The sequence below is a fragment of the Opisthocomus hoazin genome, chromosome 6, assembly GCF_030867145.1.
Source record: "Opisthocomus hoazin isolate bOpiHoa1 chromosome 6, bOpiHoa1.hap1, whole genome shotgun sequence".
Taxonomy (NCBI): Eukaryota; Metazoa; Chordata; class Aves; order Opisthocomiformes; family Opisthocomidae; genus Opisthocomus; species Opisthocomus hoazin.
In genome coordinates, this window is record NC_134419.1 from 20,113,540 (window position 1) to 20,139,378 (window position 25,839).

Here is a 25,839-nt window from a genome sequence, read left to right on the forward strand (position 1 = left end):
GGCCCGCCTCCCGGCGCGCCTGACCGAGTGGGGAAGGCTGGGAGCGGGCGGAGACAATGGCCCAGCCTCCACCGAGTCCGGCGGCAAACCGGACGCCTACGCCCGGCCCCAGCGACGCTGAAATGCTCACCGCCAGCGAGAACGGCGGAGGCCCGCCGGGACGTGGTCCTGTGCAGCCTGCTGTAGGTGACCCTGCTTCGGCGGGGGGCTTGGACTAGCTGACCCACAGAGGTCCCTTCCGGCCCCGAACATTCTGTGATTCTGTGAGCGCCTGCCGGCCGGCGGGAGAAGCGCTGTCCTCTTGCCCGCCCCGCCGGCTGCCCTCAGGCGACGCCCGCCCGCCCCGCGCGCCGGTGCTGGCGGGCAGCAGCGGGCAGCGCAAAGAACCCGCCACGCGCGCAGGAGAAACGCCCCCGCGACAGCGGCAGCCCCGGCAACTCCGCCGGTCCCGACGAACCTTCCCGGCCAGGCCTCGGAGAGCGACGCAGCCCGGCAGGAGCGCGCTGCCGTCCTCCCCGGAGGCGGCTCCGCCAGGGCCCGCCCGCCGCCGGCTGCAGCACGAGCCCAGCGACGCAGCAGACAGAACCCAGCATCTAACGCGTGCACCCAGAGCGCCTCGTCCTCCTGACTGACACCTACGGAGAGGGGACGGAAAGCCATTTTAGTGACGGCAATCGAACACAACAATTAGCTCAGAAAATGCGAAACAGCAGCAGCACTAAAGAAACCTCGGTTTTGCTCAGGATTGAATAAATTATAAATTCATCTGATTCATTATTTCATTCCATTTGTGGGGTTTTTGATAAATTATTTTTAATCCTGCATGTGTGACTATGTACTCTTTCAAACTGTACTAATGTTTATTTAAAAGCAGTAAAGGAAAAATCCACACAACTGAAATGAAACACGCCATCGGGAGCATAAACTATCACTGTTCTGCAGCGCAGTAACACACACACCAAGAATGCCACCTAGCTATAAAACACATACAGCCCTTCACAGAAACATCACACTTTCTCAGAATTTGCAGGTAAACAGCAAAAACAAAACCTCTCTGCTTTAACCCCATAAAAAGCAACAAAATCAAATGACAGCAGACAAAACGTTCCTCCGCCTTCAGTCATTTCCAGCAATGCATTTCAGTCCAAATACTATTTCCCTTTCTACTTTTTGTATTTAAGGATAGCTTAGTTCCAAGTGAAAAAACTTTGAAGGCAGAGGCTTTTACATATATATGCTTGCATGTTACAAGCAATATTTACATAATCAATACCCTAAAAATTCAGAATTAGGGGCTACAGTCCAAAAGAAAAAGAGAAAATTGCAGGTTCGAGGAGCAGGGCATTTCCTAGAGGTAAACACAGGGACAGCTCTCTTCCGACACTGGCTGTGTACCAGATTCTAATGTGAACCTCAGTGGAAAAGTATAGGGACACAACTCCACAAAATAGTTTTATGAACAGGCTTTTGAAGAAAATGTTACACAGACAACATACATACAGCATTTCAGAATGCATTAAAAGAACCAGGAGAAAACAAAGAATTACAGCAAGCAATATAAATTGGACAGATGCAGCTTGCTACGAATTTATACAGTAACTTAAAAAAAGAAAGCAACGCAAAGGCAAAGAGGCAGTCTAATGATCAGTAATAATCCTTCTATCTGACTGGATATGAAGAACTTTTTTTGCCTTGAGGACTCAAGCAGTGGAGCTCTGGCATATGTGTAGTCTCCATCCTTGTTGGTTTTCAAGACCTGACTGCGTAAAGCCCTGAGCAACCTGGTCTAACTTTGCCTTGAGCAGGAGGCTGGGCAGGACAAGCTCTCTTGGTCCCTTCCAGCCTGCGTTATGGCAGGATTCCAAGTCTCATCAGCAAGACCTACCTAAGTAGGCTCCTGTAATAAAGACAGGACTTTTTAAAAATTAAGAGATCAAAAATAGTTGTATCACATGTAAAACAGCACTGGTAAGACGACACCTTCAGTTTTAAGGAGACTAAGTTGGTTGCAGAGAGAAGAATAAAGACCCTCCAAAGAATGAAAGAGGTAGAAGAGTGAACAATGAGCGCATGACAGAAAAGTGAGGAGTATTATTTTACTTCTGTTCCTAAACTAACCACAACTACTAGTGGCACCACACCAGCAACACCTCTGCCACTGTTAACCTAATCCCTTTTCATTACAGTCTTTTGATTGCAACACCTAGGAGATGGACTGTGAACTTGTGGGCTGTACCACCATTGGATAGTCTCTGCTCCAAGGGTGAGTAGAAAAAAGAATTCTCTGCCCCAAGGGCAAGAAGAAAAAGGAATACTGGTAAAATCAAAGAGAGCATAAAGAAACAGGAGAAAGGAATTATTACTGTCAACACAAAACGTGCCAGTGACATCCAAAACAGCAACAGGTGCATATATAAAACACCCCAACATGGTACCTACTGCCCTTTAACCTTGGGGAAATTTTTTAATATAGTTTGTGTCAGTAAAGGCAGAATAACAAAATCAATACAAGTATTTCTGACAGCCTTTAAAAGAAAATATTACTTGTACGCTAACTAGTGCCTTAACTGAGAGGCTGAAGCACAAGCTGAGGCAATAGCTGAAGTGCAGGCTGGCAAACACAACCCGCCAGCACTACCCTGCAGCCCAGCACACCTCACCTCTTGTTCACACAGAACATTGGCACTTGCTGGGCAGAGTGTGTGGCAAAACAGAAGATATTAGAAAAATCAAAGGAAGGGAAAGTTTATAGAACATAGAACAACTCCCTCACTAGCCATGTTGTACATGATTCTGCAACCAACTATTAAGCTGCCTCAGCAACAGACATCAACTTGCTGCTTGCTGTGTAACCAAAGCTTGCATTTTTATTTCAAGGTCTTTCAGAGTTGTACACTGCTTTTCCAAAGTTGCACCTGAACATCCCAGGAGGCAACAGAATGACAACTACTGCGTGCCTCGTTTTCTTTCCTTGGTGTTCAGTATTATTTTTTTGTGCTTCCATGTCTCACGCAGAGAACAAGACACCATAGTTATTTTTATTGGCTTTTTTATCATTTACAGAGAATCGAGATATTAGCATACATCTAATTGTACTAGAACAGCATCTGCATGTTAGGTGAGACTTGGGGACAGGTGGTTCTACCTGTATATGTTTGGTATTTCCCAGTGAACTCACTTTACTTTGCACACCATTCAGCTCCAGGCAGTCAAGACTTTCTAAGTAATCTAGATTCCTGTCTCTCTGGTAGCAAAACATTATGGTCAACTTCAGCAGAATATAAGAAACCCCAAAAATTCAGGGAAAATTTCCTTCAAACTTCAGCTGGTGATCCATATATACCATGATGCGCATGTCATTTTAACCATTTCCAGCACAAATAGCTAGTCCTTAAAAAAACAACTACTCATTCTCAGTAGTAGAAAATTTCATGGTTAAACGCTGGTCAAGAGCATACCACTTGTTTGAAATCTGCAACCTTTAAAATTCAGGGGTCTTATAATACGAAAACAATCAACATCACTGGTCCTCTGATACTCACTTCTAAATCTTTCTCACCCAATTCACCTAAGAGAATGCCACGGCAGTTTTATTTCTTCTGTTATCAGTCTTCTCTGCTACCTAAGGGCAGTAACTTGAGTTACACTAACTGTAACAGCAGTATCATAACCAGGTCATTAAAAACCAAAACACACACCACAAAAGTTCTCTCACAAAAGGGTAAGAACCGTCACTGAAGGGGAAGTGAACTGATGTAATCTCTGGTTCTGTAACGGTAGCAAAGACCTTCCAGACTCACTCTTATTCACTGACCTGAAGAACGATTCCAAGTCAGCTATCAGACCACAATCTGCACACTACATCCTAGGTAACGGACCCCACTGTCACGTCGTTTTCAAAAAGATCATTAGACAATTACCAAATGGTAAAAATAATAAAAGCAACATATGACTGAATGTTAACATTTTACATATAATACATACTTACATCATTTATGAAACAACATGTAATTTATATCTTCTTTATAATTTATATGCATTTTAAATTATATATTTTGTATTATAATATAAATATATACATAAGTATATGTGTATACACTGAATTTCAGTGCATTCTCAACCCTATTACGGTCAGTGTTAAGATAAACCCTTCACAACCAAACTACTTCTCAGTACCTTCTATTACAGAACTGGCGATCAGCACCTCTGACAAGACATGGAAAAATTTGTTCTGGCACATAACAGGTGCCAAGGTGAATTATACATTTAACTTTAGACTGAATTTACTACTTCATTGATGTAAAGACTGAAGCCTGAAAAGACCAAAATCCATGAAGTTGTACTTTGTGCTCAGATTTAACAATACGCTTTCATATCATTATCTTTTAATGAAAACTTTAAATAAAAATTCAATTTTTAAATCTAAATGAATTTAGATACCTGATAATTTGATAAAGCTCCCCACCAAATTCTCACTGCAAGAAATTTCCTAAACCTCAATTTGCACGACTTGTAAACTTAAAAAAGAAAAAAAAACGACAACCAAAGCATTCTGTAAAAAGTTTTATAACAAATAAGTTGTTCCAGCTTGTTATTTTTCTTCAAGTCTTAATTGTGAAATTTCTTCTTCTTCCGATTCCTCTTCCCTGCTGCAAAAGCTGCTTTCTCACTCATGATCTCCTGATACTTCTTTTTATTATATCTGAACAAAATAGATAATTTACTTTTAAGCATGCTAAACTGAATTTCAGAGAAAGATAACATGGTAAGTACTCAACATATATAATTTGCGAAACTGAGTGCTCTCATGTTTTCCGAGTAAGATTAATTTTGTACACTTACGTGTAGGTAAAGGGAAATCAATACTTGGATTAATGATAAATGCGGGTAAATATGTTTTGTAAGTACATTTGATTGAAGAATCATTAATTTTGCCATAAGGAGGGGGTTCTTCACTGCATATACAATCGTATTTTGGACAGTTTGCTACAACATTGCTACTGCTCACAGTGGGAAGACTCATCAATTTTGACAATACTATGGACAAATTATACCCATTTTTACACTGCCTTCTCAGCAAATTCAATCGACCTTACTCAAGACTGAAAACTGAAATGAGATTAACACTAAACAGTGAACAGGATATACTTACTGAGCATGAGTTGCTAGCTCCTGTAGTGCAGATTCTTATGTACCAATTACCACAACAGATCACTGCACACCGAGTAGTACTGAGGCTTTTAATTGCAAGACTGAAACCTGACAAATATCTGCACTAATGCTAAAGTATCTGGTTAAAGCCCCTAATGAGCCACGACATAAATTAACTGATCAAATTTCAAAAGCATTAATTGTTAAGAATTGCTTCTAATAAATACCTTATAAATCAGGTCAAGACAGAAAACTAGTTATGAAATAGCTATCCTAACTTGCCATTCCAACATCAGTCATTAATTTACAAGCCTGACATTAACCTTATAATCCCAAATCACGTACTATTTCCAAGAAAACCTGTTATCATGTGACAAAAGTAGTACAGATTAGCAACATGTAATAACCAGTATCAAAATTGATCAACTAAGGAATCTACTCCAGAAATTGTAGGTTAGACAAACATTCATTAATGCAATCATGTTCTTCAAGGAAGACTTTTAGCGCAATTTTGATTCCTAGGACAGGTGGCAGACTGACATGCTTATAAAATGAAATCACAAACTTTCACAGAATTACAGTCAGCACTTTTTATCAATTATGCCTAGAAAAATTAATCAATCTTTAAAGAACAAAAAAAAGTGCATACATAGGCATAAATCGCTCATTCAGAGCCTTGGTTTTTCGTGTAAGCCTGTGCAGACACTTGTTTTAGAAGTGAACCAGAACAGGCCTGATTATTATCTCTTCAACACTGACATTGTTTTGAGAGTGTCTGCCAACAGCAACGACCCAAGTTGTATAAAACCCTTTTATGAAGATAAAAAAGATGCCGTCTCAGTCTAATGTCCCTTAGATCTTCTCACTGGCAGTGCTAGTGCTGAAACAGACTAAAAAGTTTTCTTTGAAGTATAAAAAAACCCATATAAGCTGAATAAAACCAACAACAGTTAAAAATACTCCTCTCTCTTACGTAGGATACTAGAACAACAAAACCGTTTTTGAATACCTTCTAAACTCAGAATCCGCAAGCAGCTCTTCAACAATTGTTCTCTTTCTTTGCTTCTTAGGGATTCGACTATGGTAAAAGTCTATGGGAGAATCAACTACAGTTCCAACCTAGAAAACAGAAATGAAAAAATTCTTACTGTACAGCAAGATGTTGATTATTTTGTCCCTTTTTTTTAATTCTCAGTGACAAGTGTAAAGACACCTACAGAGAAGATCAGGGTGGCATCTTCAGAAAGTGCAAACAGGATGCAGAGTCACTTTTTGTCTCATTGTTCAGTGCACAGAGGAAGACCTGAGCTTTAAGACCGTACAGTTTTGAACACTGGACTACTGCATCAATGCTTGTACTCATAAAAGAAATCCACTTCTTAACTTTTAAACATTTTTTCCAAGGAGGGAAAGGAAACTCTTATGGCCATCTTAACTCTTTCCTATCTCTAGCATTGTGGTGGTTTTGCTAGATGGCTACACTGCAGCTAATCCAGCTCTAATACAAGGGCTTCATCCTGGAATGCATCACATTTTTTCCAACCAGTATGTTAGCCAGTTCTGATGATTCGGGTTAGCAGTGGAGATACACGGAGTACGTGTTTCATGTAGTGAAGAGACCTGCACAGATCTCATTATGTGGAACACTTCTAAGTTTTTCTATGCCCAGAAACTTCAAAATATACAAGACTCACCCTTTAGAGTGAAGTGGTAATACTTTGAGAAATGAAAACAATTTCCTCACGCATGCTAACTATTCACACAGGCGTAAGTAAATGGAAGCATATTTCTATAGTGTTTGCAGTAATTATTTCCTTTATGTAAGCCACTTCAAAGCTGAGAGCTACAGCAACAGAAATTCTGGCTGATCACAAAGCTAGCTGTCTCCATTCAAACTTTATTAGCTAGTAAGAAAATAAATGCTAATTATTTTCTGCACGCTTGTTAAAAAAGGCTAACACTTTAAAAAAGCAGTGAAAATCTAGTCCACTGAGGGTTCAGAATAAGGATTAAGCCAGATGTTTGTTCTGTACTATGAGATCATCTGAAATTAAAAAAATCCAGCATATACATCTATGTAATAGAGAGCTAGGCAGTTGTAAACTGCAGCCAAGTGATCAAAATACTTTAATAATAATTAAGCTATGAAATTAAATCAAATCAACATAAAGGCAACCTACAAGATAGGCAGTTTAAAACTTCAGCAGTACAATGCCACCTTCTGTTGCTTCCTTACCTGGAAGTACTTAGGTAGACCATCTCTATCATTCTTCTTATAAAAATGCTTAGGGTCCAATGAAGCTCTCATCTTCAGAACTTTAAGATCATTTTTCAGTTCACTTGTGATTTCTGGGGCTTTCATACCAAACCAACCGTCTCCTGTTGTTTTCTCTCGCTCTGCCTAGGATGCAACACCAATAACAATAAATTTGCATTCAGCAACTAGGACAGGATAGAGCAGGGAACTCTCCCCCTCCAAAAGATGGATGAAGCATTGCAAACGTAACTCTGTACCTTTAAAAAGTGTATTTTTATGACCGTTATTATAAGGTCATCAGCACTGTATTAACAACGGCTTTGTAGTATCTGAGCACATTATCTTTCACTTCACCGCCCTGGTGACTAAAAGACTAAAAGGACGGCTTTTCACAGGATGGCTCAAGGAAGACACTAAATTGCAATTCATCACTCCACTTCCAATGAGGCCGGTACATGCATGCAGCCTCAGCATGGGGCTTTCCATTGAAGATTGTTTTGTCATTTGAGGCATTACCAGCTCTTCACTTACCCTGCGCTGCTTCTTTAGCTGGTGAAGTGATTCCCTGAAGGGTGGGACACATTCCTTTTTTTCAAAATCTGGAGTTATTATACTCTTCTGCAAGAGCTAGAAGAAATTTTTTTTTAACATTAGACACTAATCTCGCTGATACAAATTCCACTGCTTTACCGTATTTACAGAACCTACCAACAGAATCATTAAGAATCTAAGCAACATTGTAATACAATACTTGAGCTGCTTTGATCCACAACGGAATTAGTAGGGACCTTCAAAACACAACTCTGGCCAACAACAGAAATCAGCTGGCTAGCTCTGGAACAAGTGCGATACCAAATGCTCCACAACAGAGGGCTATCACTGATGAGCCTAAGAAAACAGTACGTATTACAGCTAGTATAGACTTGTTATTTACTGAAATTCAGTCTTGCTATGGACTAAGCATCTTGCTAGCAGACCTTCAGCTCATGTACCACTATGCAAAACTGTGGGCATCGTCAGCTTTGTTCTATGTTACAGGATAATGCTGGTATTTCACTGCTTTTCAGTTTCTGAAGTGTCACATATATTTAAATTCTTACTATTAAAACCAAATGTAAATAACACACTTTGGCCAAAAAGAATGGAAGTTCTCAGCAAATCATAAACTAGGATACTTCTTTAAAAGCAAGTAAACCAACCTTATTAAATTAACATCTTTGCGTTACTGTAACTGCATAATTGTAAACACATTACCTGGTCCTCCTCCTTCCCCTTCAGCTGTTTAATTGCACTCGATCTAGACTTCTGTTTTTTTGCATCAAAACTAATATATAAACCTCCAAGCTTCTTCATATTCAAACCAGGGTCTATGCTGCTGGAAAGATGTAAACTTAAAGAGAAAAGTTAATGATTAGAATATTGTAACAAGCACGCAGTTAAATCTTCTACTGTCCTCTGTGAAAGATAAACATAAGAAAAATATTTTTCTTATTCTTCCCACTTATGTTCAGTTCTGCAATGATTTTAAGTCTCAATATTTAGAGGAAATACATGATTTAGAGGTAATATGTAATTTAGAGGTGACAGAAGATAAGGGGAAAAGAGAAAATCATGTCATTATGTGAAGTGAGAGTTTAATAAAGAACAGTACCTGTGGAATCACTTCCACAAATCTTTCATAGTAATATCTAAGAATACAGCATTAGAATTAATCTCTCTTATAAAACCGAATTCTTAATTCACTTAACCTTGCCAAAAGAACTCATGACCAGCATCCTCCTTCTATACATTGAGACAAACTTGCTAGCTAAAGAGAAACAAACAAACAACACACACACACAAGAACATGCGTGGTAAGAATATTGTCAACTCTTAGTGAAAAGTATGAAGAAGTTAGAATTCATGGTAGGAATGTTTAAGGCTTTTCTGTGTAACAGTACTAGTAACAAGGTTATTAAACATTTCAAAGCTAGTATGTTTCACATTTTCTTCATTACTTCATTCTGGCAGCCAGAGGAATATATCTGCAAAGAACGTATCATGGCTGACTCAAAAGCATGTTTTTGATGACAGGAATGCTTAACAGCTATAAAGTATTACGGAGAAACACGGTAATATCTAAAGAGGTACAACAGGTATTATTGTTTCAATGCTCATTAATACAAGCCCTTTACAATCTTCTATTAAACTGTTAATAAAATTCTATAATGCTTTTACACTGAATGCTTGGCTAAGTTGTTCTAAGGTTTCTGGACTTTGCCAACCTAAACAGAGTACTATGCTTTAAACATACCAAGCATATAAAGGGATTTTAGGAGGAGTTGGACTACAAGAGCTCAAGAGGTGCCATCCAACCTAAATTATTCTATGATTCTATGCTGGGCTGGTTTCACCTGAAGTGTCACCATCCCACAGAACAACAAGAATTGAAAACATACATAGAAGTATATGTGACTGTTTAGGATTAAAATACATGATCTAATTAAACAATGTGCAAGGAATTTACTGGACTTTTTGTTATTTCTGTTCAAACAAACAAAAAAACCACACCAAAAAAACCCCAAAGAACAGCAATTAAGAAAACCATCACCTGAATAAGCAATTAAGCCAGCCTGACCAGTTTAACCCAGTTTCACATTCTGTTTTTTTAAGCTGAACACATACAAGGCCTCCAGATGCCTAACTATTTCAGAGTTCTGTTCTGCTATATGCAAACTTGAAAAAAATCCCAACCCCCTGAATTTATGGACTGTATTTCTATTTTATAATCTGTGCAACTCCACTTTCAATATCAATGTGATTTACATGATGAGAGTACTCCTTCATTTATTCCACACCATTTCACACTTAATGTACATATCCTATGGATATGCTTGAATGTAATGCAGATTCTTTAATTATTTCAAAATATACTTACACGCCACTCTTATTTTTCAACAGATCATCATCTTCATCCTCCTCATCTTCATCTATCAATTCCTCTTCAGCCTCTTCCAGATCTGAGGATTCTTTGACTTTTTCACTTCCTTCATGCTTACTTTCAGCATCACTATCTTGGTCTACTTGATCTAGGTAATACTTTTGGCTGGAGCTCATGCCAGGCTCAGTATCAATTACAAAAAGCCCTTCAGCGTGCAGTGAACTGTTTTTTAAAGATTTGTTGACGGCAGGAGTCTTTTCAGCTGCCTCTTTATAACACAGATTCTCTTCAACTGTATCTATCTCCGCCACATCACTATTTTCAGATTGATCACTTTCATCTTTGCTCAGAAACAATGCAACAGAATTGTTTCCACTACTTGACCTTTCCCTGCTATAGGATGCAGATTCAGCATGTTCTCCTGTTTGGTCTTCACCATTGCCTACACTGGTTTCAAGCATCCTGCATCTACCAACACTATCAGTTCTTTGTGCAACAGCTACATCCTTCTGGGGGCTGCTCACTGCACTAGATTGCTCACCCTTTCTTAATTTATCAGTATGAGTGAAAGACTGCTGTGCATCTGCCTCAGCATCTGCTCTTTCGTATTCTGGATTTTTTTTACTTTTATTTGGTGTTATTTGCCCTTGGGATTCTAAGCATTGTTTGGGACTCATGCAATCAGTCAAAGAAAGATCCATGCGCTCAGATTTCCCCTCCTTCACAAGTACTCTATGGTGTTGTTCTTGCACTTGGCCACATGATTCCTCTGAATCGTCTACCTCAACAGTCTGTGGATTTTTTATTGCTCTTTTTCTAGGTGATTCAGTGTCACTTTGTTTCATTTTTGCAGGACTACTGGGTGTCACATCATTCAAAGACTCTCCTTTCATGTCTTCATTCTGGGATGTATTGGCAGATTTGGAAGAACATTTGCTTTTAGGTGAATCGGGTGTTTTATTATCCTCAACGACAGAGGAAGCATCTTCTGTTTCAGAGAGAAGTTCAGTAGCAGGTCTAGAATCAGAAATTATTACTGGCTCAGATTTAACGGTGTCCTCAATTAAATTCTCATCTTCTGAAACAATTACATTTTCTTTCTCAGTCTGCTTAGTATTTTCTGCTCGTGATTTCATTTGCATGCTCCTAGTAATTCGTTTGGTAGTGATGGACAGTTCCATACGAGAACTTAAGCAGCATGACTCTGCATCAGAAACATCTTTACTTGGGGCTTCACGAACTGAATCTGGTTGCAATTTCTTTTTGCTTTGCCTGTTTCTTGTAGTTCTGCTAACATTAGGCATCTGGACACCAGAAACAGCAGAGGAACAAGACTCAGCTTCAGAGACATCATCTTCATCCAGAATCTTGTTTAACTTATTTAGAAAAGCTGTCTTGCCATGTGTTTTTTTGTCAGGAGAATCCAGCTGATAAGGAACTACAATTTGTCGTCTTCTCGTTACTCTTACCAACAAAGGTGTCTGAATACCAGACACAGTAGAGCAGTTTGATTCTGTTTCTGACACATCCCCATCAGCTTGTGGTTCAGCAACCAACTGTGCTGAACGAACAGCTGTGTTCTCATTTCTAGTAATTTGCATCTCTAAGCTATCACCGACATCTGATTTTGTTTCTGCATGTTCCACCTCTTCAAACTGAGACTCCTGAATCACCTGTGGCTTATGAATTGATTTAGTTGTTCTTCTAGTCACCCTCATCGGCACAGGAGTACTAACTTCAGCAGATGCCATCTAGAAAAGGAGTGAAAAAAAGTGTGCTATTGGCAGATAAAATAACCCCGTAAAAACGATGCTACACAAACCACTAACAAACTTTTAAAATCCAATCTACTCAAGCTGACAACATATGACATGTCTCTGAATAGCCCTGTGTATGTGGAAGAAGTGTTAATGAGTCATCCTCTTCTTATCTGTCTGTCTGCTGGTCAAGGCAGGAGAAGCAGCACACACATCCATTAAGAAATAGAAACAAACACAGTAAGAAACACAAATATCTTCTAATTCTGGTTCTGGGAAGCTGCCATGGGAAGCAAATACAGCAGCAATGTTCAGAAACGTTTGAAGATTTGCTCAACTACGAAACACCGAAGCCTTGCACCGGATAGAATGTGCCCCAAAATGGTTTCCATAACCAATTTTAGTAGTTTTGGGAGCAGACTGACCTCGCAGCAACCACACCACCAGGTACAATCTGCTTCTTTAACGATGTCTGTAAGTTACCTGGAGAGCAATTCAAAATTTCGGAAAAAAATCCTTTGGAAAGAGATCCTGCAACAGCAAGATCTTCCCAAAACACCGAATGACACTGGACCAACAGAAACCATGCTACCTAAACGATCAGCATCCAGGCGACAGCGTTTCCAGGCCCGGCGGGAAAGCCGCACAGCACCGCTCCGGTGACTGCAGCGCGCAGGAAAGCGCTAACCGCCGCGCCCAGCGGCCCAGCGCGGCTGCGCGCCCCGACACGGGCAGGCGGCGGCGGCAGGCGGGCTCGCTGCCGCCCCAGCCCGGCCCCGCGGAGCCGGCGGCCGCCACCGCCCGCCCGCTGCGGACACCGAGGCCCCGCGGCGAGGCCGCGTGCGCCGAGGAAGATGGCTGCCGCTGCCACCGCCCCGCACGGCTACGCGGCCGGATGCTCGCACCCCGCGTCCCCGGCCCGCCTCACCTCCGCCGCGCCGCCAGGCTCGGTCCCGGAGGGGCTGCCGCCCCCGGCCCGCGCCCCCTGCTCCCTGCGCCGCGCCGCCGCCCGCCTGGTCGCCACCATCTTGCCAGCCGCGCCGGGCCCACCCCTTCCGCCCGCCCTTCCGCAGGGGGCGGGGGCGGGGAGGGCCCCGCTGTTAACGCCCAGTGACGAAAGCGGCCCAGGCGGGGAGCGGCAGCGCTCCCGGCCCGGCCAGCGGGCGGGCGGGCTTTGCCGCGAGAGGCGCTGCGGCGGCGGCAGAGCAGCGCGCCTTCGCCCTCAGGGAGAGGGCCCTGCGGCCGCGGGACGATGGCGTCAGGCCCACTGATGACAACGTGTGAAATGCTGTGATCGCGGTAGTGAGAATTCATACAAAGCACAGATTAAAAGCCTACAAGAATGTCAAACTTTAATTGTCAACAGCCAAACAGAATTCACAGAAAAATGGTTAATCAGCAGCAGCACACAACTCAAAGCTGGTAGGGAAGTTTAAAATGAAATTAATGTAGTTTTGAAACTCTGATACATACTGACCCCACATGAAAAAAAGACTACTTTTTGTTCAGGAGATAAAAATTCAAACTTTTATTGATGCACTACTAGTTCCAGTTCCCCTTCTCTCTCATTTATCAAAAGAGCTGAAGTCATCCAGGAGAATTTCCCAGTATTTGCCACCTACAAATAAGGTATCTGAGGACTTAAAAAGTATCTTGAAAAAAATTCACCTCTTAACTTAGTGGAATGGACTAGAGGAAGCTGACACTAGACGCTGCCTACAAGCATTCAAATTCCACTAGCTGCCAACATGACAGAATTTGAAAGACACTGGTGAAAATTCATTCCCTTACAGTCCAAATCTCAAAATATGTACAGATAAGTTGAGTACGACTAGTACGTAGCTCTGCTCCTGCCCGAAATCAAAAGGAAAAAAAGAGTATTTTAGACACTCTGTATCAAACTCCTGCTGAACTACAAGCTGGGCTTTTGCTATCTATTCTGATTTAAAGGCCAAGGAAACAAAAAGGCCTTTTCCACAGGAAGACTACATTAAACCAGAAGCCTTGCATTAGCTGCAGCAATCTCTCTAGAATTCAAGAGCCCGTGAGCTAAGCTACTGCAAAACAGAAATATATTTAACTTCCCGCTTACCCTTGCCTGCATCATGTCTGAATGGCACCCAAGCAAAGTTTCCTAGGCAACCCCAAAAGAAGTCATTCATGTTACACAATCCTATAGTGAATAGCTTCAACATTTACTACCTGTTCTGGTTTGGCCAATTCTGATTGTGTAGTTCACAGGTACCAAAAAAAACCCAAGCCACAGTTGAGAAGGCAGGCACAATTCAATTTGATTACCAGATTTTTTTCATTACTTGTCTTCAGTTCTTATTTTAAACATTGACACAATAATACATTTTCTATTTTGAAACAGTAAAGATGCCATCACACCTGTGAAAACACTAAACAAAGCATATCGATGCACAAAGAAGCCAGAATGAATTCAAGTAACAGTCAGAAAGCAACTTGGAAGATGCATTTTTTCTAAATCATACATGTCTTTTACACTATATTAAAAATAAACCAATTTTCCCATCCACACAAATTAAACAGCTGATTTGCCTATATATACATACCAAGTAATGATACACCAGTTGAATTTTTTGGTGTAATTTTTCATAAAAGATGACAATTTTCTATAAAAACTAGTCCTTGAATGCTTGAAATCTACGTACCTATAAGATATGTAACTATTACTTAAGAGAAATTAATTTTTTTAAAAAATAAAAATATATGTTTCTCTATACTACCTAAAGGCAGATAAAATATAATGATAATTTTACAGTGAACTGGTCATACAAATAAAAATATTTTAAACTGTTTCTCTATAGATAATTTCAGTTAAAAACAACAAACCCAAAATATTTAATATTTTAAAACTGGTCAATAGGTTAAGAAAGCAAAATAGTGTTAGAACACTGCATACACTCCTGCTGACACCACACTGAATAATCACAACTTTTGGTCTCTGTTACAAACGCCGTAAAAGTGTTTCTATGAAAAAAGCAATATTCCCCCCATTCCCAAGAAATTAAAACAGTTAAGTCACTTAAAACATTTTCTTTACATTTTTCTTTTTTTTAACTGGCATTTCTTTTAGCTTGCATGATATAGCCTTTGGACTTGATAATTCCTCTGCTTTTAACAATGACTGAATACCGGAGAAGCCATAAAGGAATCCACTCGTGTGCTTTTGTGTTCTGGATGCTCTCCTGAAGAACTTCTTGGAAACTTGCTTCACAAAGTAATTCTGAAGTTAAAAAAGGATATTCGTGCTTTAAATAATGTAATGTAAACAAGCTGCAAAAAGCCATACTTAGTAAGAGAAGCCTTTTCCTACAGTTCAAAATCTTAAGCAGTGCCAGATATTCCACAGATCCACTTTTCTGGAATGCACGTAGGGTAAAAGCAGCTGAATATTACAGAAGAAATCTTCGGGACACCTTTTTTGCAACATTGAGCATTTCCCATGAAAGTAATTAACTGGTATTTCTACAATATCACATGGAGTTGATCAGCAGAGCCATTAGCAGGAAAAAAACAAAAATTAAATTTGAGAAGCTAGCTAGACAAACCAAAGGCAAGTAAAGCTAAGGCTGAAATCAGCAAAGTACTGAGCATACTCAGTCACTTCTGCAGTCACTGGAAGCTCAACATTTATAGCATCTCCTATAACTAGGCTCTTTATAACCACAAGACCAGAAAGCATAAAGAAAAGTGGACTTAAATGCCACAAAGCAGAAAAGAAAGGCAAGTACAAATCCTTCTAGTTTCCTCTGGAAAGTCAGTCAAGGGAACCATCGCTTTGATGAGGAATGTTCCCAAAAAGATATTCTCAACACTCCTCATATGACCATTACAGAAAAGTTAAGCTTCGCAAACAATGTGCAAGGGAACCACTCCTTGCTTTGTTTTCTACCCAAATCCTCTCCTCTTTCATTTCATGACTCTCAATAGAGAGTATTTACTACACTGCAGATTGCACTTTGGACCTCACAGGAGATGGACGTAGTTGGATTGAATGGCAATTCATCTTGTATGCTGCCAGAGCAGTGCTGATGCATGCTCAAGCACTGATGAAATTCATTAGTTGTAACGGTGGTACTATAGAACACATACCTTGTAAATACTTTCCTTTGTGGGGGGGAATGGGAAGAAAGGAGAAGGAAGGAAAAGTATGATCTTTGAATAGCTAGTCAAAAGGAAGAATGAACTAAGTATTAAGACTTCTCGCTTACAATTCCAGCAAGATGTTTAAGGCATCATCATAGTGAAGATTAGATTATGTCTGACAGAAACTAATATAATATTCCAGAATATTCTAGGGAGCTGGTAACTCAAAGTTCTAGACCCTAAAGAAAAGCCTCCAAGTCCTCTGATCATTTAATAACAATGTCGGCACGAAGCAAGTAAAGAATTTACACCAACTGTTTTTGCAATAATGTTACCTTAAGAAGTCACTGCTTCAAAAGAATCCTGCTTAAAGCATAATAATTTTATATATTTAACATTACCAAACTACTCAAAAATCAACTGACCATCAACATTTCTATGCAAGCTATTTCACAGACAAGTTCTGGGCAAGTGGACTTTTATTTATCTTTCTCTGGACTTCAGCAATACAACTGTCATCTTATTTTATGTTTTGTGGAAGTAAGCTATTTTTTAAACAAATGTCATACAAATTTCTCTACTAGTAGTTTGTTCTTCTGTTTATTTTCTTCATTTAAAATGATTTCAAGAAATCATCCAAGGCTGGAAGACTGCCTTTTCTGCCCTTTGTTGAAGCTAAAGAACTTAATACAGATGTTTAATAGAAATGAAACTTTTAGAATCCTTTGTTCAGGATTCAAGTGTAACAAAGTTTGAAGTTCAGAAAAAGATTGTTCCTGATTTTGTACTGAATAAATGCATTTACAAGTCTTCTGTTAACTTATCTGGCAAAGCCTTACCTTTTGGGTCATTGTGAGTTAACAGCTGTATGTCGAACTGTTTTGCAAATGCTGTGAGATCAGGTGGCATCACACAACAGGAAGCTAGGTTCACCTGATTGCTACTTGGTTTCACCTGAAAGTAATAGAATACTTTTATAAGAAAAACATGAATGTACTTCATTTAGTTGTTGCCCCCATGCCCTCTATTGCAACAAAAATTTTGCTCTGAACAATTTGCCTTTGACCATTGTTTTGAGGTCTGAACAAGGCTAGCTAGTTCTGCATGATGCTGAACAGGCAGCTCCTGTATCTGCAGTATCCTGCAGAGCCCAAAACACAAACAGCATCTAACTACAGGCACTGCCACAACAAGATGTGTACTAACCCATTCTAGCTTCCTGTCTGCTGTGCTCCCTGAACAGTAGCAGCTTGTACTAAAAACATTATAGGGGAGTTAGTTTGAAAAAAGATTTTAAAAAATCCAAATAGTTTTTTTAAGGATATCTAATTTTCAGTCTTCCATGCCTTCAGGTAAGTGCCTAGATCAGATCAAATTAAGAGACTCTGATCCACTGACTCTGCTCACCACAAATTGCATCCAAGATCACCATGCAGGTGGTCATTAATCCCCTCAGTTACCCTCCTCTCAGTATAGACAAAACAGCAAAGAGCACAGATCAGAACTCTCAGCAGGACCTCTTATACAGATACAGTACTCTCCCATACCACAAACGAAACATCTTAAGAGGAGTATTCAAAGAACTAATATGGAAACAGTAAATCCACAAGCTTACATGAGCATGGGTACATAGCAGTTCAGCCCTCCATCACTTATATGTTACAAGAGGCAGTTAGTCACACTGGACTTGATTCATAGCCTGTCCTCCTCTTCACATTTAAGCTTAGCACTCAAACAGCACTTTTCTAATCGGAAATCCCTCCATTCATAACACAGCTTAAAGTGAAAACAGCCGTTTTCACAGTCACTGGAATAAATCTGAAGGTTTAAGAGCACTGTTTATACTCCTTTCTAAATATTAGAGCATTAAAAATCTAAACCTTAACTACTTCAAAGAACCTGCTACTGAACAGACGTGGTTTCCAGCCTTTGCTGGCCTGTACATAAGAACACGGAACAAGAGTCAATCACACTTCAAGCCTCCCCCACGTTGAACAACATTGTGACCATCCATAAGATGCTGAAAATAACAGGGCTAATTAATATTTTGTATATAAACCCATTTATAACAGAAGTTTATAACAATGTGGCAGCCAACAAAACAGTTACTCTGTCCTAGAAATGCGACAAGTAGGAAGTTTGTTCTCACCTGTGCCCACAGATACAGCTGCTCTAACAGTGTCTTATCTAGGTCAGAGGTACCTATGGCAACAATCTTTTTATTTTCAACTAGATTTTCAAGTTCTTGCCAATAAGGCTGCAAATACTCCACGGAGAGGCTAGTTCCATCTTCAATGGGAGGTGGGGCAATAATGACTGAGTCTAACTGAGCAACTCCGAGGGCAGAACACGCTAAGGAAAAAGAACAGAAGACTGCAAAATCTTTTGTGAGATATGAACATAAGCAGCATGACTTTTCAAATTCAGCAAAACACACCCCTCCCGCTTCACTCTACTAGCTTCCCGTTCACCATTTGAAACCGAGTGTATCAGCAGTCAAGGACAGTAGCACAATGTTTTCAGCAAAGATTCAAACATACAGCTGAAGGCCAAGCTTCAACTCTAGGTCTTGAAAGGAAAAAAAAAACCCACAAAACAACAAAAAACCCACCACCAAACATGAAGCTTTTTTTCCTTTTCAATGTTAAAACTATTTTTCCGTGAAGACAGTGGTGACATACAATTCTTCATTCCCTCACTCTCAATTTCTTTGAAAGTTCCTAACTTTCACCCTAAACCATAACCCAAGTACAGGGCACAGACTAGAACTATCTGATATATGTGATGATTTAGATGAGAAGCACAGCAAATATGGAGACTTAAATTGCCAGGGAGAACTGGCAAGTCTTGCAGTATCACTGAGCTTTAGGAAAGATGGAAGTAATGAGGCCTCTTCTGCACAGCAAAAAGAATAAAACTAAGACACTAAAATTCTTTTCTTCTGGAGAAGGATACTATGAATGTATTTTTAACAAATGGTACTACAACTTACAATAAAGAGGCTATTAACTGGGCTATCAATAGAATAGAACGGTATTTGACCCTTTGTTCTTTAGTAAACTCTTATGCCCAACTATTCTTCTGAAGCAGTTAAGTGCAGTGCCACTCGCAATTACTGCTACATTAGGCTAACAAAACTTGAGGTATCAGTATAGCCATTGTATTCCATTTTCAATAAAACGTAACTATTTCATCAGCTGCTTGCAGTATTGTTTTAGCTCCTAAATAATCTCTGAAATACTGCACAGTTAGTAGTGAAGTTCATCATGTTAAAAACAAATGGCAACAAACAACTGGTAAGAACTATTGTACCACCGTTACTAAAACACCACATGCTATTCACTGTTTAACAAGTTTTGTGTGAAAGAATAAAAACTTGCTCCTGCTTGCAGCAATGAATCAGATTTGAGTTTGTGGACCCAAGGTTACAGTGATGGCCATTTAATAAGTTTACTAACTGAACACGTAAATAGACTTGATTACTTAAGTCCTTCTTCAGAGAAAAACAGAATATAATTGTGACAGTCACTAACCACCTCTTAGATGGAAGCCGTTCTAAATTTATTTCTAAATACTAACGTCAAAAAGAAACCCTTCCAGAAATTTGAGTTTCACACTTACCCATGTCAACTGCATCTCTGATCGATGAAGAGTTTGATCCAACGATGAAAAGTTTTGCTATTTTCAAAGAAACTAGAATCACTAACTAAACAAGCCAGCTATTATTAAATATATAGCTATTTAATTTTGCTGTATACACTACTTATGAGTTCTTGGGTAAACGGTTCTTAGAATATACACAAATTACTTCAAAAAATGGAAAAAACCCTTCTGAAAGGTGATTGCCCAATAAAGACGCTTTCCTCAAATTTCAAAGTTGTTGTGCAGTCTCAGAACAAGAAATCATCCAGTTAGATGATCTAATAAGCTGTAAAACTAGGATTTAAGCATCAAGGCACTAAGCAGTAACCACAACAACCTGTAGAAAAACCCCAAACATGACAGTACAAACAGACCTCTTCACAACTTACTGAGACTCAAAATGTACTACTGTTAGTTTGGACTGCCTCCTTCAAGTTCATCATATTCAACCTGGAAAAATTACGCAAATAAAGGTGCTTCCAATGCTATTTCTTAACCGCAATATTATCTGTAATATTTTGCTTCAGAAAAGTCAAAGATACACAAAATACATTTATGTATTCGTAATGTCTTCAGGGGATGCAAGTTAAACTAAAAAAATGCTGAGCTGCTTCAAAATCTGAAGTATGTAACTCAAGTCTTTCTTAGCCAACTTCTATATTACCCAAAGTATGACAGTGTGCACTGATGTCATTTGACTTTGCAATTACAAAACACGGTGGGGAAAAAAGCATATATGAATATCCTATTAATAATTGCATATGAAACCTTTTTATGCCAATGGATTTTTGACTATGTTCTTACCTGATACTTTCAGCTCATCTCTTTCTTCAGGATTTATTTTTTCTATAGCTTGAGCTACAGTACATTCCAGCACCTCCAGTATTTCCTGCAGTAAGTATATGAGACTTAGGAACAGCTCGTCAAGAGGAGACAAAGCTTCTGAAGGATGTTTTTAAGTAATTAAAAAAAAACCACCAACAAAAGGCCTTAGAGCAGTCAGAACCAGAAATAGGATAAAAATGCAATGACAGAAAGTTACCCAATGCTTCTTGATCCTGAGGGAACGACAGGAAAATGAAGCTATACGAAAGATCCTATATGCCCCCAATATAAAAAATATTAATTACTGTTGAGAATTATTGGACTAAGATGTAGTGTTATTCTGATTTTCTGATGTGAACAGATTGCTGTGCCAATTCAAATTGCTTTGCATTAAAAAAAAGCCTCGTGACCAGCCGAAAAAAAATTATCAGAATTACGGGAACACTTTTGCATAAAAGTATTTAGTAATTTCGGTGAAGCGTAACATGAAAATACTGTAAAATAGAGATTTAAAACGATAATTTTGAAACTAAAAATTAGGAAAGCTTCAGAGATTTCACCCTCTGTCCTCATTTAAGCCTAGGCTGACATCTTACATCAGCTGGTATCAGATGACTTTAAGGTTTCACCTACATGAGATCTTTGTATTGTACACACCACACCACCCCCAACCAAGAACTCTTTGGTAATTTTTGCTGCCCTACCAAAAAATCCTCAAGGTAGCCTTCGAGTTATTCCCTATAGTCAACTTTTTAAACAGAAGGTTTCTTGTATTTTATTTTTTTTTTTCAGTTATGGAAACCAATGCAATTGATAAAAGAATTTGGAATTACGCAGGTGACATGTTTTGACAGTAAAACCTAGCTTACACAAAATAATTAACTTTAAATGGATCACTACATCTTACGGAGACAAATGTTTATTTATGTTCTCTTCTTGAGCAATCATTAGATCTTCCACAACTCATTCAACAATAACTGCCTCACCACACTCCAGCGTGGAATGCAGCAATGTGCAGTTGATGCCACCATTATGAAAGAACTGGTAACAAAACCCAAAGAAACTGTCAGGAGAGGTTGATTTTTTTAAATTTTTTTTTTTAATGCAGCATGCTAATATTTCACAGAGCAAACAATGTATTTAGTGGGAACCTATTACTGCTTTGCTGAATTTCAGAAACAGTAGTGAAAGAGGAGCAGCCAAATACCCCAAGATCTTGATGTCAGATGCTCATGACTGTGGTTTAAGAATTACTTTGAAGTCTTTAGCTCTTTAAGGAAAAATTGCCACTTCTGCATCTTCAGAAATATTTGAGACAACTAAGGCTATGCTTCAGAGTTCCCCACCAAACAGAATGATCTTCAGCTACCTAGTTTATGACTTCCATAGTTTAGATAATTCTCCACTGAGTTTTTACAAGCAGGCTAGAAAACTTCTAAGGTATACAGCATTTTTTTTTTGTGATTGCCCGAACAATTACCTCGAGACCTTACAGACCAGAACTTTCATTTTGCTAAGAATTGTCTTATTTGCCATGAACAGGATTCTTTACTTTGTTATTTCTCAACCTCCCCAAATTTACTAAATATTAAAAAAAAAAGTGGGTTGAGAAGTGTTAACATATCTGGAGCTTCAGATACTTTTACAGAAAGTTAATAGATTTATATTTTAAAAGGTGTAACTAACTACCTATTTCTGTTTTGACGTGTAACATGGATATCATGCATAACACCTCTCCTACCTGATTTAGATCTTGCCCCATCTTTGAGCTCCATTCAGTCAGCGTTTTCTGAATGCAGTCACGCACCTACAAAATATTTTTTCATATTGAAGTATAGGTATGTTATAGTTTCACAAAAATACAATGATTCATAGGTGCACAGCACAGACAAAGCAGGTGAACTAATGACACCATTCCCTCAACCACAGAAGATCCTTCCTTTGTAGCTTTCATCTGAAACTTGTTCAAACTAGTTTACTTACATATTTTCCTCTCCTCTTTCACAAAGACTTTTAGCAGTAATACAAGTACTGCACTTCATTTATTTCTCAGACCAATGCCATCTTTAAAGGAAAAAAAAATGCTAAGCAAGCAAGAACTAGGGTGTGGGGTAGACATTTTTGCATAGAGATCCTTAGGTTACAATGTGGTCAGGTAATAGCACACGTGCTGCGATACTGTTAGAAACGAGACTTTACAATCAATCACTGAATACTCACATTAATTAGTTCTCTTTCCAAGATGCATCTGACCCTTTTCATTTACTGCCTACCTATTCCACTGTGCCAAACAAACCACTAATGCTTTTAAGTCCTTCATTACTGAAGGGGAAACCAACAGATTCTATCCCATACTTGCATTTTTCCTGCATCCGCAGATGCAAAATAAACTTGACTAGGATACTAGGATTCTGATAATAGATTTTCTTGAACATCGCAAGGCATAACTGTTAAGTCTAAACCAGCTAATTAACTGCATATCGTACCAGTGCCCTCGCTCCCCTCCAATACATCTCCGGGTTGTTACCCTGCAGGCTAAGTAAATGTACTGTCAAGACGGGTATCTGCCACAGGTAAGAGCACTTTCATAAGCTACTGCTTTACTTCACTTATAGCAATATATTTTATGTCTGTGTGGATACCTAGTTTTTGTACCATTAAATAGCAATTTCCTGTGACATCTAACATTAATTCAGAGAGCCCGTAATACCATGCACAAACTAGAAGCCAACCTCCCTCCATAAAACTGGCTACCATAAAGTTTAAGACATTAATACAGAATAATACTTTGTGAACACAAGTTCTATGCCTTCTTTCCCAGTCATTTAAAAAGACATGAAAAAAATAACTCAGCCAAAAGGCAAGCACTGACTCCCCCTCGCTAGCTAGCCACAATGCTGGAACTCTTTAGCCTATTTCAATTCAACTTATAATGTCATCTTTTCCTTTCTGAGGAAAAGTGAGACAGTGCTAAATATGTATACTCTATGTATTGCTACTCTGCAACTCTCGCACTTCATACTTCTGCTGCAATTAGTATTCACGAGCTTCTGCCTCCAAGGCACACCATTTCCCCTGCCCTCAACACACGTGAAAAGCACAGCACACTTGACTGCTTTGACCATCTTTTCCAAACACAGTTACATCCAAAAACTCCTAACGCTGGGTTCACGGTCTGCAAAATTTTAGCTTAAATTCTGCCACTGAGAACTATACACGCACTAATTACATCAAACAGAAGAGTTAAAAGCCAATTTACTTGTAATCATTAAAGCCAGTTACTTGCTTTCGGAATTCCTGCAACTCTGGAAAGCACACAGCCTTATGTTTAAAGGCAGATTTCCCTGTAAACAAAGAAATTTAAATACCTTAACTGAGCAGTCATGCACACTAGACAGTCCTTATGTGAAAGCCCTCCAGAAGATACTCACACAAGGGTGCCCATTACGATACAGGTACCTCCGATACAGAATCTAGCCCTATTTTACATAGATCACAGAATGTTGTAATCAGGCCAAAAAAAGGCTATTGCCACACGATAACTAACAAAAGTATGATGAATTCTTCCTTCTTATTACATCATCCTCCCAGTCACCTTTCTTACCCTTTGTGCATAATTAACATGCAACCCACCGACTTCCAAAGCATCAACAGTGCCACTACAGAGCAATAACCAGCCAAAGCGACAGTTCTGCTTACTACACAACCGCTTTCAGATTACTGCATCATGACGAGAGAGCAAATACAGGGGCTTTGAAGTTCGTTGTCACAGGATTCCCAGACATTTTATCAGGACTGTTTTAAGTGTTGACATGTACAGCCAGAAGTGATGGTTTTAAAGTAAAGCAGGTCTTAAAAAGTTCTTTCAAATTTTAAACAAAGAATGACAGCTATTTAAAGAGGACAGCAATGAGTAAATCTCCTGAGACCTGTCACTGCCAAGAGATTATTAATTTCAGGTCACAAAAGAGACTTTTCACCTTTTGTAATGCAAGCTCGTATCTCTCTGTATCCTTCTCTCGCTAAAGAAGCGTCCGGGATCTCCGTGCCATCACAGACTACTTAAAACTCGCAAGCGTTTCAGTTCTTCATACCCCGCGAACAGAAACGCGGTCTGGTTTCTCCGGAGACCCAAACACAGCAAGCACGGGGCACCCCTGCGCTGCTGCTCCTGGCGGCCGCGACCCCCGGCCCAGTCGGCCTGCTGCCGCTCCCCTCGCTGCGCCGCGGGCTGCACCGGCCCGGCCGACCCCCCGGCGGGGCGGACCGCACCAAGGAGACGGGGAGGGGGGACGTGCGGAAATAAAACAAACGCGTGCTTTGCCTTCCCCATCTCGCGCGTGCGGCACGCGCGGAGGGCGGGCGCCACTCCCGCCCGCGCGCACGGCCGAGGCGGCCGTTAGGGCCGTGTAGCCCTCTCCCCTCGGGGACGGGCGCCGGGCCGCGCCGTGCAGCGCCGGACAAACCGGCCCTGCCCCGGAGAACGCCGCCATCGTCCAAACGTCCCCGCACCCGGCGCTCCCTCTGCCGCCGCACCGCCCGCTCGGCTGCGGCACAGCCCACCCCGGCCCCCTCCCACGCCGCGCAGGCGCCCGCCGCAGTCCACCCCCGCCTCAGGGCAAGCCCCCGCCGCGGCCCCCGAGGGGAAGCCCCGCGGCCCGCCCCTCTCACCTCCTCGCCGGGGGTGGCCGGGCACTTCTTGCGCAGGCAGCCCCAGTTGAGGAGGTTGCCGGTCTGCAGGGTGAGGGTGCCCGCCCGCTCCAGCAGGGCGCGGGCGCCGTCCGTCCCCATGGGGAAGCCTGGCGCGGCGACGGCCGGCGGGCTCCCCGCGACACCTGCGGCACCGGGCAGTGCCGCGCCGTGACTCAGCACAAACAGGGTCGGCGGGGGGGCGGGAGGGGGCGCTTTGTAACCGGCCCCGGTCACATGGCACGAGGACAATGGGCGGCGGGGCGGGCCCAGCGCGGGACGGAGAGCCGCAGCCGGGCAGCGCCGCCGCGCGACCCCGCCGCGCGCCTGCGCGCCGCCAATCACGAGGTGGCTGCCCTCACCGGGCAGCGCCCCCTGGGCGCCGGCCGTGGCGCGCGGGGCGGGGCGGGGCGGGCCATGCAGCGGCCGGCGGCTCGGTGGGTGCGGCCCGCTCCGGGAGGGTCCCGCCCCGCCCCGCCCCGCCC

General features: G+C 41.0%; 2 protein-coding genes across 3 annotated transcripts; both read right to left on the minus strand.

Moving 5' to 3' along the window:
* Window positions 1–839: 839 nt before the first annotated feature.
* Window positions 840–13,148, minus strand: DNTTIP2 (deoxynucleotidyltransferase terminal interacting protein 2). Its single transcript, XM_075424944.1, has 7 exons — window positions 13,014–13,148; window positions 10,326–12,079; window positions 8,663–8,798; window positions 7,940–8,035; window positions 7,388–7,552; window positions 6,161–6,270; window positions 840–4,702 (listed from the first exon to the last, which is right to left on the minus strand). Exons 1-7 carry the CDS (start codon window positions 13,110–13,112, stop codon window positions 4,609–4,611), a joined length of 2,454 nt encoding a protein of 817 aa, XP_075281059.1. The 5' UTR covers window positions 13,113–13,148; the 3' UTR covers window positions 840–4,608.
* Window positions 13,149–13,411: 263 nt separating this feature from the next.
* Window positions 13,412–25,601, minus strand: GCLM (glutamate-cysteine ligase modifier subunit). Of its 2 annotated transcripts, none has more exons than XM_075424945.1 (7): window positions 25,337–25,601; window positions 22,407–22,472; window positions 20,645–20,729; window positions 19,820–19,876; window positions 18,348–18,571; window positions 17,038–17,152; window positions 13,412–15,335 (listed from the first exon to the last, which is right to left on the minus strand). In XM_075424945.1, the coding sequence occupies exons 1-7, from the start codon at window positions 25,454–25,456 to the stop codon at window positions 15,166–15,168; spliced, it is 837 nt and encodes a 278-aa protein (XP_075281060.1). In that variant the 5' UTR covers window positions 25,457–25,601; the 3' UTR covers window positions 13,412–15,165. The 2 variants fall into 2 exon arrangements, with proteins under 2 accessions (XP_075281060.1, XP_075281061.1); XM_075424946.1 differs by having other exon boundaries at window positions 18,348–18,550; window positions 25,337–25,594.
* Window positions 25,602–25,839: the final 238 nt, after the last annotated feature.

Coding starts and splice junctions, on each gene's coding strand:
- DNTTIP2 (XM_075424944.1), bottom strand. CDS start 13,112: ATGGTGGCGACCAGGCGGGCGGCGGCGCGGCGCAGGGAGCAGGGGGCG. Junction 8,799..10,325: donor TTGAAAAATAAGAGTGGCGT/GTAAGTATATTT, acceptor TTTCTCTTTAAG/TTTACATCTTTCCAGCAGCA. Junction 4,703..6,160: donor GCGGATTCTGAGTTTAGAAG/GTATTCAAAAAC, acceptor TATTTTGTTCAG/ATATAATAAAAAGAAGTATC.
- GCLM (XM_075424945.1), bottom strand. CDS start 25,456: ATGGGGACGGACGGCGCCCGCGCCCTGCTGGAGCGGGCGGGCACCCTC. Junction 18,572..19,819: donor CAGAGATGCAGTTGACATGG/GTAAGTGTGAAA, acceptor AAGATTTTGCAG/TCTTCTGTTCTTTTTCCTTA. Junction 15,336..17,037: donor AACTCACAATGACCCAAAAG/GTAAGGCTTTGC, acceptor TTTTAACTTCAG/AATTACTTTGTGAAGCAAGT.